The 14295-nt window shown below is 36.7% G+C and overlaps 1 protein-coding gene across 8 annotated transcripts in view; it reads left to right on the top strand.

The window, feature by feature from the left end:
- Positions 1-14295, top strand: part of cacna2d4a (calcium channel, voltage-dependent, alpha 2/delta subunit 4a) — a 198805-nt gene that overhangs the window by 9726 nt on the left and 174784 nt on the right. For all 8 annotated transcript variants that reach the window (XM_069192103.1, XM_069192098.1, XM_069192104.1 and 5 more), the window contains exon 2: positions 6152-6233. In XM_069192103.1, the coding sequence (XP_069048204.1) occupies positions 6152-6233 (82 nt within the window). The remainder of the gene's footprint in view (positions 1-6151; positions 6234-14295) is intronic.

Raw genomic sequence — 14295 nt, 5'->3', positions numbered from 1 at the left:
ATTTTCTGAGATTGAGATTGACCTGGCATCCCTTACGTAGGCTGGCAGACTATTCCATAAACTAGGAGCCCTATAGCTAGAGGCTTTACCGCCAGTTTTTTTTATTGATATGTGGAATAAGAAGAAGACCTGCGTTTTGTGATGTAAGTGGACGACTTGGATTGTATACCCTAATTAGCTCCATTAAATAGAGGAGCTATAGGTGCCTGACCTCTGAGAAGCTTATAAGTAAGTAAAATAATTTTGAAGTCTGCCCTGAACCTAACAGGAAGTCAATGCAGAGAGCTAAATATACCGTAGGTGTTATGTGGTCTTACTTTCTAATCCTGGTAACAATTCTAGCTGCCACGTTTTAAATTAGCTGTAAAGTGTTGAAAGTGTGATAGTAGGGCATTACAGTAATCTAATCTGCTGTATACAAAAGCATGTATTAGTTTCTCTGTGTCTTGAGTGGAAAGAAAAGACCTTCGTTTTGCAATGTTTGCAAAAGATGTTCTCCTCATCTTTGCATTGGTTTCCTCCCACAGTTCAAAGTGTGTAGGTTAATTGGCTGCTGGGTAAATTAGCCCTGGTATGAGTGTGAGCATGGCTGTGTTCGTGTCTGAGTGTGCCCTGTGATAGATTGATGTCCTGTCTAGGGTGTCTGTCCCACGTTTGTTTGCCTGTTCTTTGCTGGAACTGACTTCAGCTCCCCCATGACACTGATGGATGAAGCAGTTAGAAAAAGGGTGAACGGATGTATCTATAAACTCCTGATTAATGTTTTGAACTTAATCGCTCAAAACAAGAGGAAATATATTTTCTTGTGTATTCATTTGCTTCTTTTCCCAATTACAAATCTTGAAATGCCAGAACATTATTAGCCATATTATTGGAAATAACTAGATAATTGCAGATAAAAAAGGATGTCATTTAATTTCTAATAATTCCCAATAATTATTTGCAGTAATAATTGTAACACTATCCCAAGATTTGGCAATTTTGGAAGTGTCAATTTATTACTGTTTGGATAACTAGATAATTGCAGATAAAAAAGGATGTCATTTAATTTCTAATAATTCCCAATAATTATTTGCAGTAATAATTGTAACACTATCCCAAGATTTGGCAATTTTGGAAGTGTCAATTTATTACTGTTTGGATAACTAAATTTCTTGTAAATGACTCCAAGTGTTTATAAAACCTTTCTTTGTGCAGGAATAATTGAATCCAGAATCACTGCACAGACTCCTGGCTTGCTTTGATGTTTTTTTTCTTTACACAGTAAATTTTAAATGTATTTGTTCTTAATATCAAAGTCCAAACTAAACAATGGACTAGGGGAAAGGGCCTTTTATCGGAAAACTGCGATTGACATTTTGGATTGAGAATTGGAAAATTGTTTTAAAAAATACAATAGGAATTCCACTTAGGAAAATTTGAGAATTCAATAGGATGTTAATTAAAAGGATTTGAATTTTTTAGTCATAATTAGTCATAATTATTTTAATGATAGTGGTGAATAATTGGAGGCTCCAGTAACATCAGTGCTATTACTCTGTTTTGGCCTTATAATTATCTTGACAGAATTAAATTCCCCAGACTGGCTAATCCATCTTTCACATTGTATGGGACTTCAAAATCCATTTTATCATACTTCAGTATTATTATTATTCATTTTCTGGATGTACTGTATGTTCAAGCACATAAGGTGTTCCTCAGGGAATCCCAGTTTAATCTGACTCAGATCACAGCTGGCCTGGGATCTTGACCAATTAATTAGTTAATTAATTGATAAACTCTTAAATAGTGACTCTTAATGAGTTCTGATTTCAGACATACGTGCGGAAGCATGACCCATATCAAAATGTATTAATGGAAGGCAGAATTTTCCACCTTTATAAACAAACAGAGGAGCCATATTATGACATGGTAAACCCTCATGTTATGTGTCACGAATTAATATAGATCTGCTCTATTTCTGAATATCTTTCCAGGGAACTGTTGCACTCTCCCTACTGACGCTGTGGCACCAGAAACAGGCAGTTCAATTCAAAGCTAAGGGTGAAAATGGGTGACATGGGTGAAAATCAAGTTTATCAGAAAACGCAGAGCATTGTGGTTCAGATAGGCTCATGGGCGTACCCAATTAACAAATTAAGCAACAGTTACAGAGAAAGGAGGAAAAGAGATTTGATGCTCAGTCCAGGGACAGTCCTCAGTTGAAATCAGGAACAGAACTCAGAACTCATTAAGAGTTCAAATCGCCTAGATTATATTGTAACACTTACGGCCGACAGGCACTGTGTAAGAGCCGGCGTACCAGAGCAGGTGACGTCACCGGCCTTCCCTGTGATAGCAGGACCACAGCTACTGGGCTGTAAGGAGATCTCTCTTTGGCTCACCGGGCTGGATTACTGCAGAGAGACGCGGGAGTCCCGGGTTCGAGTCCCTGACGGTGGGGGGCTGACCTAATGTGGCAAGGGCACCTGCCTGAGCCCCCGTTGCATTACAATATACAATACTATATATTGTGATGTCATGTGAAATGGTTTGGGTCCTGGCTGTTTCATGTCCAGCGGGCAAATTTTCTGTTGTAATTTGTAGCTAATTTTGCCCCTTTTTACGTAATCTCCTCTGCGTTTAGTGTTGTCATCGGCCCCCTTCCAGGATATTACACTAGATTAAAGTGTCTCGTGTTCTGAGTTGTTGCAAGTTAATTTCTTCATCCATTCTCCTTTTGAAGCGATAGCTGAACTGAAGACATCTAAAGATGCCCAGATCTTGGGTTAACCATGCCCAGAGATCTGTCTACAAACCTACACCGCCTCCCGCTGGCATGTCTAACTCAATACCCAATACCTCGGTACTAGCTTTTATGACCCCCACTAGGGTAATAGTCAAGCTTGGAAGTTAGAATCACTGAGCCCGTCGCTCGCAGTATCCCAGCAACCAGTACGCTTGTTTCATACTGTCTGCCCCTTGACCACTCGCTCATGGACACAGAGCGCCAGGGTATGGAAAACATTCTGTATGCACACTAGCCTCTCAAGAGTAGTAGCAGTGAAAATCCAATTCCCAGTCCTGGCTCTGTGGTGTACTATACTAACTGCTCACAGACAGCCACCAACCATTGTTGGCACTCCACAGCAACAAACATTCATAGCCCTGGTTCCATACAGTGCCTAGAGCCTCTTCTCTACCTTGCTCTACCAGGCTTTGTTACCTAGCAGTTGTCCAGTTGTCGTCATTCACTTGCCATAACACACAACTGCAGCCTTTATTGAATTTTACTGAATCAGCTGCTAACTCAGTGACCGGCCTTAGCGAATACTTGGCTGCTTTAACACACACACACACACTATGCCTGAAAGAGGCTAATGAGAAGTAGGTTTCAGATTTACTGTTAAATAAGGAAATGTTTTGAAGGAGAATATAACTGTTTTATTTTGTGTTTTACATTTTTATTTAGAATAGTCAAATATCTTTGTTCTACCTACCTGATTTAAAACAGCCAGCTGTGTGATCTTCACATTTCAGCTTTCAAACCACACAGGCTAGTCCATCCTGCCTACCCTTAAACTGATTATCTTTTAATATGCCATAAGCAACACAGTCCCTTACTGTCCCTTACGGTTCGGGGCTGACAGGAGAAGAGGCATATCCCTCAATGGCAGCTTCATGTTACTCCCTGGTCGACTGACTCCACTCTACCCTCAGCAAAACTCTTGGGGAGCTCACAAGTCAAACTCTCACCCCTTGGGGAATTCCTGTCCCAGTTGGCCAGTCACATAACCAAGACTCAAACCCTTGATCAAACGGCTCAGCCTGTATATGAGTGAGCACCTGTACTGGATGAGCCACTCCGGAGTCTCTAATTACATGAGAACATGAAATAAACTGTCAGTTCTCTTTCCTGTGTGCCCAGGTTAGGTTACAACCTCCTCGTATCCTGACATGTCAAAGGAACAGAATGCTTGAGTGTGGCCCAAGCCCTTATCGCCTAATCTCTTCCTTGGATGCCCAGTTGAAAGTCCTGTTGTGTCATTAGCATCTTCACATAATCCCGCAGATGCAGATTGACAGCAGGCCAGTAAATCTCACTTAACATCAGAGGTCCCCTGTCAACCCTGCTCAGATACACACTTTACATCGGCAGCACAAACTGTCTGCTACTGAGCTACAACGTGAGCCTCATCTCCCCTAAAATAGTGTGGCTGGGAATAACCACACATAGGATATAGGCAATGCAGCTAGATACAGTTCAAGAAGTCAAGTGTATATTTGTTCCCTTAAGTGGAAAAACACTGCAACGGTTGTACTTTTGTTAGAAGCTGATTGTATCAGAATATACTGTACACGTCCTACATTTAAGGTTACACCCTTGAGATAACTGGGGGCAGTGTTAATAATACATTAATTAAAACTGTGTTAATAATATCTCATATCAAATCTATAAAGGCCCTTGAAGACATTCATTTTGGCACTCTGCATCTCAAACAAGGCCAGTCGCTCTATTTCTAAAAAGTAATACCCATTATTAAAAAAAAAATGCCTATTTGAAAATGATACCTAAGAATTCAGAGTTTGGTAAATGCTCTTTCATCCTAGAAAGTGATGATTGGAATAATTTAGTAAACTGAGAACCAGATATTCTGTCTGACACACAGTATGTGTTTGTAGAATATCAGGTATTCAGTGCCTTGTATTCAGACTCTTCCTAAGGTGTCCCATTTAGTGAAGTTGCAAAATATTTTATTCAAAACCTAAATGCTTAAACTGGCAACTTCGTAAAATGTCTCTAAACACTTCAGAAAAATTAAATATGCTGATTGCAAATGCATTCATACCTGTGAAATATTTGGTGGAAGCACCTTTGGAAACCATTGGAGCTGCAAAGACATCACCCAGTCACTTTCTATAACCTTTTATCCATTTCAGGGTTATGGTGGTGCCAGGATGGGACACCAGTCCATTTTTCAGGGCACACCCAGACAAAAAACACGCACACATTCACACCAGGGTCGATTTACAGAAACATATTAAACTGCAAGCACATCTTTGGACTGTGGGAGGAAGTCAGAGCACCAAGAAAAAAAACAGGAATTAAGCCCAAGACAACAAAACGATACAAGGCAGCAATGCTAACCACTAAACTACCAGGGTGTGTTTCTGCTAGTTTTGCCACCCAGGGTGGTGCATTCATGGCCCGTTCATGTTTGCAGATTTGCTAAACTCTCCCAAGATGCTTAGGGATCGCTAATGGAGATCAGTTTACAAGTCTGTCCATATATTTTCAATAGGATTCAAGACAGGACCATGACACTCAAAGACATTCACTTTCTTATTCTTAAATCAATCCAGTGTAACTTTTCAGTTATTGTCCTTCAAGACAAGCAGATCTATAGTATAACACACAGTACTTGACAGTAGGGATGGTGTTGACTGAGTGATGTATTATGTTGGGTAAGCATAAGATGTACAGTAATGCTGTCACACCAAAAAGATACAGTATTCATCTCATCTGACCACAAAAGCTCCTTAATATTAATTACCACTTTTTTGACGATATTTACTACCTGACTGAAGCAGCAATTAATATCTGACGGACCCTACAGTCGGGTGTATTTTCTCTGTACTGTTACAGTGTACTGCACTGTTATTGCACACAGATATGGGCCAAACAACTGATTGTGTAGCTCTTTAAAATAATTTTGTACACCAACATTAATTTAGCTTTGCTATTGTTAAATGGATTGAATAAATTTGTAATTATGCCCTTTATATTTTTCTTTCCTGTTTACTTCTTTCTTTTCATTCTTTGTTTTGACTGTGTTGTAGGTGGTGTGAATACCAAGTATAAATTCAAGGCTGCAAGCCTAAAAGCAACATATAAATAATTAAATAATTTAGCAAGGCTCTGCATCTGTTACCTTTCCTTTTCAATTATGAAGGCATATATTCATGTAACAGGTAACAGCATTACTGTACTGTCATTGATTATTTTATGTAGAAATACTGCTCTTTTGCTATGGTGAAATGATGTAAACTTGCTATGAGATGACAGAGTTTAATAATAACTAATAAAATAAGCAATAAAAACAGATAAAGTGTATTGATTCACTGTTTGCAAAAGGCTACACACAAAATAAATGATGTTTTTATGCCTTAGGGTACAACTATGGGCCAGTGCGTTCGGAGGAGAACTATATTCTTTAACCACAAAATACTCTGGATCTATTTTACTACAAAAGGTAAGACAAGCATTACTTTTATTATTAACCAAGGAAACTGTATTCACTATACAATTTTAATAGAGAACCTTCATAAAAAATATATTGTGCTGGAGATTACATTCCTAGATGCTTTGCAGGTACTAAAATAATACACTGCATACACTGCATACACTGCATATACTGCAGCAAGAGCATAGTGACTGGTATAGAGTACAAGTGGGTTATAATGGGTATGATAGTTTGGGGTCTTCAGTAGACAGCATCAAAGACAGTGCAGATAAGCAAAACTGTAATGCATTTGTGGTACCTTTGTTAAATCATTATCTGTGTGAGAAATAATTCAAGGAAGATATATTTTCTTTTTAGTCAAGAAGACTAACGGCGCAGGTGCAGTAAAATTGCTAATTTATTATAATATCATACATAATGTAGTGTGTTGCGTGCAATTTAATTTTCATCTGCTTTCAATAGAGTTAAATTAGTCATTTCTATGTTTGATATTCTGGGCTAACAGCTGTTTTGTAATGAGGGAGATAAAGCGTTTTTTTTCTCAAATTTGTATTTAAACATTTCTATCACTGAAATGGAAGATTTTATAAAATTATATTTTGTGGCACTTTCATGAACGTTCTGAAGTTTTAAATTAGGATACTTCAAAAAAGTCCTTGAAGGGTACTGACTTCACTGTTTGCAATGGTCAACAAACACTGTCTTATGCAAAACTTACGCAAGACAATAATAAATACATGGGAAATGTAAAGTGTGACAGGAGCTGCCTTTGATCAAATCAAAAATAAGCTTCAATGAAAGGATAGCATCTAACTGAGAAAATGGACCCCAATTAATTGCAAAAGCAGGTAAAAAGGAAAAAAGGAAAATATACATGAGACATCCAAAAGTATTTTGCAGTATATTAAGGTTGTTTTCTTCAGAGTTTAATGTAAAAGAATGTAAAAGAACAGTAAAGGGTAAAATGAAGTTGATCAGAATTAATAATAGGAAATCCTTTAGAAGATAAAAGGGAAATGAATAATACGTACTGTGCATTTGACGTTTTCCTGTCAGTAGCCCTCAGCCAAGCAGTAATCAGGATTCGCATTATATTTTACAATTTTGCCCTCGGTGTAAGTAAAAATTGTTTAGCTGTGGAAAAAAATAAAGAATTCTCCTTTACTACTCATTTCCTTTGGTTTAACCATCAATTTCACTCCATAGAATCTCAAGGAAATAAAACCTAAACATACAGTAGGTGAAGCGGGATTTTCTCTTCAGTTTCTTAGATTTCAACCAACACCAAAAATCTTAGAGTAATATACCTGCAACCACTAGCTCAGCTTTTGATTGGAAAGGTAATAGAATGTAGTAATCCTAGTCAGCTTGTTTACCACAATTCATCATCTCTTAAATTAAGTCTGGAAAGAGTGAATAATATGCTGTAGCTGGTTAACTCCAAGAAACCATAGACAGAACTAATCAGTTTTATTTAAAGTTGGCAATGCCAAACATCTATTTTCTTGTGATAACCAAGCACACTTTATATACAGTACACTTTAAAGGCCCTTAACCCCAGCTGCTCCAGGGGTGCCATATACAGTAAATGGCTGACCCTGAGCTCTGACCCCAAGCTTCTCTCTCCCTGTCTGTGTGCCTGTGTGTCTCATGGAGATCAAGCTGGGGTGTGCAAAAAGACAAGTTCCTAATGCAAGAAATTGTATATGGGTAATAAAGTGATCTTAAATGGAAGTTCGGGAGGAGATTAAATTGTAATCTTGCACTTCATCTCTTTTCTGTATACATATTTTCTTGGGTTATCCCTACAGTACATGACATCAACAGTTTGATCAAGAAGGGGGACTATTATCTACCATTGGATACAATACTGTTCATCTGTGATGTGCTAGACCAGGTTGAAGATGATGCTTTGTAGAGTTCCGACACATTCCCCATGTAGAACACAGACAAGCATCTCCTTTTCACCGATCTCTTAACATCTTCCTAGTTCACTTCATCACATCAGGTTTAGGTAATAGTAGCTAAACATAAAAAATAAACTACACTACAGCATTCCACCATCTTCATAAACATTTTCTGCATCAAATCTTTAAAAGTCACTTAATGTGGTTATTTTGGAAATGTTTTAACAGGCTCCTTCTAACTATATAAAGTTTATTTACTTAAAAATAAGCTATAATGTTTTAACTTTTTTCTAAGAATACTGCACTTGTTGTCATTATTGTTATTAAAAAAGTTGTAGTACTGTTTTAATACCACTTAATAGAAATTATTAATATGGAATCATAGATTGTAACTAAAGACATTTTGGTGGCTGAAAATATCACTTGTGGTTATTTTGGAAACATTTTGACATTGCTTCCAAACATTATAGTACATATGTGAAATATATATTTTCATAATCAAAATCTAAATTACAGTTGTTTCCCAATTACTTGTTGCTGAAATCACCATTAAGACAAAATACAGATTATTTTAAATGTGGATGTAAACCTGAAAAAAGGACATCACATTCACATTATAGTAATAAACCGAAGAAGGCTCCACAGCCAAAACGTTGTGTCTCCTAGTTAATAAACTATTTTTAATGTACTGTATCTGGCTGAGTAATTTTGTTTTGTTTCTGTTTTAAATATTAAAACTTTTTAATATTTTAATATTAATATTAAAACTGTAATTTGCGGCATAAAATTAATAAAAGTCAAAACAGTTTACAAATTAAATTCAATGATTGGAAAATGATTGTCCCATAAGGGCTCAGCATTGACCACCTTTTTGGCCAAATACCGCCATGTGTCATGTTAAGCATTCATTATGCCACCTGGACGTTTTGCAAAGTAGTGCAGTCTTGTAACAGAATATTTAAAAAAATGTGTTGGCATACACCATGTATACTGCATAAAAGCACATTATTCATCGTGCATTCTTAATGGATTGATCTGTGCATTCCATTCCTCTTGTAGATAAGAATATGCAGGATTTGTTTAAAAGTTTGATATGTACTGTATGCATACGCATCAGAAAATTCAATCGTATTCATTATATCTGATAGCCTTTTCTGTTTGAGAATTAAAAAAGAATTTTATCTTTGGTCACTTGACAAGATGGATTGATCAATTTTGGAGAAGACACTTTTGAAGACATTGATGTACTGTCTCTTGCACAGGTTATTGTGATTAACAGTAAGCAAATAATATGCCTGTATTAAAATGTAACATGGATCTGTTGTACGATCGTATAGACAGCACTTGTCTGAATTTATTACTAATGCTATTGAGGATTCCTAGTAACAGTGCTTCATTAGGCACAATTCATCTGCTGTTATTACATTTGATACAAAACGATTGAAATTCAGAAAAAGTTCGAGAAAAATAACATTTTAATAAAAATAAACATCTTGATAATTAAGTTGAAATTAAATTAAAAATTAAAACATCATAATGGTGTTTATATTGGGATATAACATAACATTTAAGATGCATGATTTATACTTTGTAGTATAATCCAGTTTATTTTGATTATGGATAAGCAATTTGGAAATGAATAGATTATGAAAATCCAGTTGGCATTGTAATTAATATACTATACTGTAGATAATATCACATTGTGCTCAGTCTAGAAGCAAACTGTGAGTCACAGCCAAGGAACAAAAGTATTCAAATTGTTTTTATTAACAATATAAACCAACTTTTCAATAGAATGGTTGAGTGAGATTATCTTAAATTAACTTAAATTTAAATTAAAATGGCATGACCATCATTTTAGAGCTCTTTAGAGCACTTTAGAGCATGAAACAGGTGTGTCCACATTGTCTGACACACCCACTACATTTTCACAAATTTCTCCAACTTACACACGCTATCCTCCGAGAGTGATGCTGTAACATGGGGCCACCCTTGTCAGACCAACTACTGTAGGACATGAGACATGCTTCACTCCCATGCTACAATTTATCTGAGCCCTCAGCTAAGGGACTCTCAGGCTCAGAGCCTCCTGTTTACAGATGAGTTAGGCAGACACGTTAATCTACAGACGTACATCTCACTCGATCTAATGAGCTGAGTCAACAATGAAGCCCATTTTGGGACAGTTCATTTTTTGTGAGAGGAATTCTTAGCTAGAGAGCATTAAATTATTGAATTATTATATCTTCAAGTTTCATCAGAGGCTTTCAATGATACACCCTGCTTGCCAATATTGAGGTTTACTACTCCAACATATAAGTTCATTTAAATTTAGAAAATCAGAAATCAGAAAGATTTATGACGCTAAATGAATGGAAAGCATGACTTCCCCTCCATTTTCCTAAAAAGAACATAAAGAAATGCTACAGGTTTTATAAACCTGTGACTTTGAATGTATAAATAGGCAGAGTTATTAAGAAGATCAATGATCTGGTTCATTGATTTGGTTCAGTTGAGCTGTTGGACCTACTCCCTGTGTCAGGGCATGACCCAGATATCTGTGAGGGCCTCAGAGTAAAGACAAGTCTTCCAGATCAAGGAAAACCAGTTGAAGTGGTTCAGGTACTTGTTTACAAGGTGCTTGTTAGGTATGTCCAACCTTGACCTTCTGTATCCAGAACACTCATAGATCCCATACTATGTCTCTCACCCAGGAACACATGCGACTGCCACTGGAGTAAGTGGAATCTTTTGCTGTGAAAAATAGTTCCATTGCAACCTTTGTCAGGGGAGGAGAAATGGATGAATGAAAGAACAAGCCTGCAAATAGGAATAAACTTAGTATAGAAGAAACGTAGTAGAAAAGAGCTGGAAGGAGCTGTTCACAATTTATAAAGGTTCGTGCTCAATATTCCATGTACTGTACCAGGAACATCACAGTAACAATTTGTGAATTTTCTTGACATTGTGATATTATATGGAGGAAATTCTAAGGCAGGTACTGTAGTATTGGGGAAAAAAATAACAATCCCAACAAATGACAGCTGCTTATTATATGGTTTAAAATACTGCCCAAGGGGGCCAATGAAGGCATCACACTTCTGAATGAATAAAAAGTTATACTAACACATGGCATATCACCATATAAGCCCAAAATAAAATCTCTGTTACTCCATCAAGTCTGATTTTATATCTGTCTCCTCCAAACCCAGGCTTTTGGGGCTGTAACTTTGGCCAGTTTTCTTGCATTTGGAGGCCCTGGGCTCCTAGAGTACAAATTGTACGTACAGCTCAGTATTGATCATTTTTAAACATTCAGCTACACACTAAAAAGATGAGTGTGAAATGATCAAATCGCTCTTGTAAAAATGCCTTTTTGCAGACACGGTACCAATATTGTGATTTTCATGAGTGACTCCCTCTCAGGAAGAGTTAGTAGTTTGTGCCGGCATTCGGTTTGTTTGTGGAACAGTCACAGCCACAACACAAGCCAAGCTTTACCGTCTCATGCTGATTATTCCAATTAGCTTGACTGAAACAGGAGAGTAAACAGAATATTCCATGGATAAAGAAAAATAAGTGGTAAGCAGGGGGAGGTAAAGGATGGTTCTGCATTTTTTTCATTCTAATGGAAACAATAATAAAAGAAAAACTCAAAGAAGAAGCATGAGAAATGAAGACCGGGACTACTCACTCCACCATGCTTAATTACTGTAGTTGTGTCTGGTCAGAACACAGAGGCAGCTTTTCTGTTAGGCTTGGGCATCACCAGACCACTTGCACTTTGAAATTAGAAAAGACATTTAGACAGGCCTCTGAACAATATTAATTACCCCGAACATTATTCAGTAACTGGGATGAGGAAGGTTTTTGAAACTTTGGCCAGAAAAACTTGCAAGAACAACCATAAAAATGTATCCCACCAGGAGCACACGGTAGAACACAGACAGAAAACTGTAACAGTAATGCTTGTGCAATTTAAGAGGATATAAACCTGCATTTGCAGTATGGATTCTATGCACTTTTCTGCATTTCATTAGGATTTCACTACTAAAGCTCATTTTAATATGAGCTTCTCAATGTTTTCTTTTGTGTTGTGCTTTTCCATCATTTCAGGTTAAAAGGATTTATTTTAATTCTAAAAAAGTATCAGGCATGGCAAACAGTAGCAATCAGCCGCAGAGGGGCATATAGAAAATGACGCATTTAGTATTTTAATGTACAAGAATCAATAAATCCCCAGTAAGTCCTAGAAAATGACAATCATCGGATTTCATAATGATTACAAAATGCATACCAAAGCAGTACCCGTGTCCATGGTTACCTTCTTAGAAAGCACACAGTATCTGAAGAGTGTGCAGGTACAATTTATGTTTGCAAGGATTAAGGATATAAATTAGATTCTCTTCCAATTCAGAAAGTTCACTTAAAACACAGAACCTGTCACTTTTTTATACAGTGGATTGGCAATCTAAATCCACTTTTCTTATGTTCTTGCTGTTTGATCAATAGGTAAAAAATCTAATATGTTTCTTTGCTCATTCTTGTCTACGAAAAGCCTACTGTCCTTGCACCCTAAGGGGAATGTCATAAACTGAGCAATTTACTTGTCAACTAATTATAATAGCTCAAAATCCTTTCTGACAACAGCGCTTTGGTCAAAACTCCTAGACCTTGAAAGGTTCACTTTTTCTTAACTCACCAGATTTATTTATACCCGTACTGGGTGCTGTGCTGACTCTCACTGTAGGACATCTCAGGAAGATTTCAGTAATGCATACATTTGAATGAATGCATTTAAAAGTGCCAAAAAGATGCACAAGGATTTTTAACATTTCACTGCATGTTAAACTGGAGATGTCTGGGTGCATTGTATAGCTAATAAAGGGCAGTAAATTAGTACTACAACATACAAAAATGTATTTTAAAAGAAATCTCTTCATACTGTATATAATCATCATGATGTACAATCTGTATCATACATATGATACATATTGTACATTGATATATTGATATATTGGGATTTCATTTCAACATATCACTTGCAAGGTTTTATACTGGTAAGTGTGTAACTGCAAAATAGGGAAGTGGAACATCAAGGACAGAGCTGTTCTGTGCATTAGAGCTCACTGAGCCACCAACATCATTCAAATCAGAGATGATACTGATATTAAATCATTGTACTGCATTAGCAAGTCTTGCTATTGTCTTAAATGTGACTGATGTTACTATATTGCCTGGCTTTTAATGCCTTGCTTTAAAAGATGATTTGTGGGAAAGTCTCTATCTCTTTTGTTTTAAATCTATAATCTGATTCAAAGTAATGATTCAAAGTAACATTTTATTTTATCCATTTTAAACTTTAAAATTGCAAAACCATTTTAAGCAAAACTCCTTGGTGATTTTACATCAAAACGGCATGGAATTATTTACACAGTGTTCATTATAGAAAAAAGCCACTGCGCAAATACCCATATAACCTTCCGTGTGGTTCAATGCTGTCTCAACAGTGTTATATTTGTTAGATTGTAAGTGAAGTTACTGACCACGATATCATGTATAATGTAGATCAGGACTTTTAGATGTATTCCCCGCTATCCTAATGCTTTACAGGAGGGGTCTCTAAGCCCCAAACCAGCAGATTTCAGGTAACCACTAAATCATAATTCTTTAAATACTAGGTTGTGTCCTAACCTTATCTAACCTAGAAGCATTGTGCAGAGGCACCAACTGTATGCACTCTTGCAAACAAAACCTGCTGTAACCTCTACAATAATTTATATTCGTAAAACTGTGACTCAGGCTGAACCAGCACTGGTGTAAACACCTTTGCACCAAGGGGAGCAGCAGCATTTTTTTCTCTTTTAGCTTTCTCTTGTTTAACCTTCAGGGATAACTAAATGTAATTTTCCCTTTTTTAATGTAAAGAATATCCAAACTGCTTCCCTTAGTCTAACGGAAACCCTGAACTTTTTTTTATAGAGGGATCAATTGAGTACAGCCTCTTCTTACAGGTTCATTTACGATCTCTGTTAATGCCTGCACTATTTATCTCTCTAATCTAACTCAGCATTTTTCATTGATCACTAAACCTCAGACCCACAGCGCAACGTAAAAGACAGATGAAAGACAAATTTGCTTTGTTATGCTAGAACAAATTAATT

Source organism: Lepisosteus oculatus, chromosome 7 (assembly GCF_040954835.1).
Source record: "Lepisosteus oculatus isolate fLepOcu1 chromosome 7, fLepOcu1.hap2, whole genome shotgun sequence".
NCBI classification, from domain to species: domain Eukaryota; kingdom Metazoa; phylum Chordata; class Actinopteri; order Semionotiformes; family Lepisosteidae; genus Lepisosteus; species Lepisosteus oculatus.
This window is presented reverse-complemented; position numbering and strand designations above follow the sequence as displayed.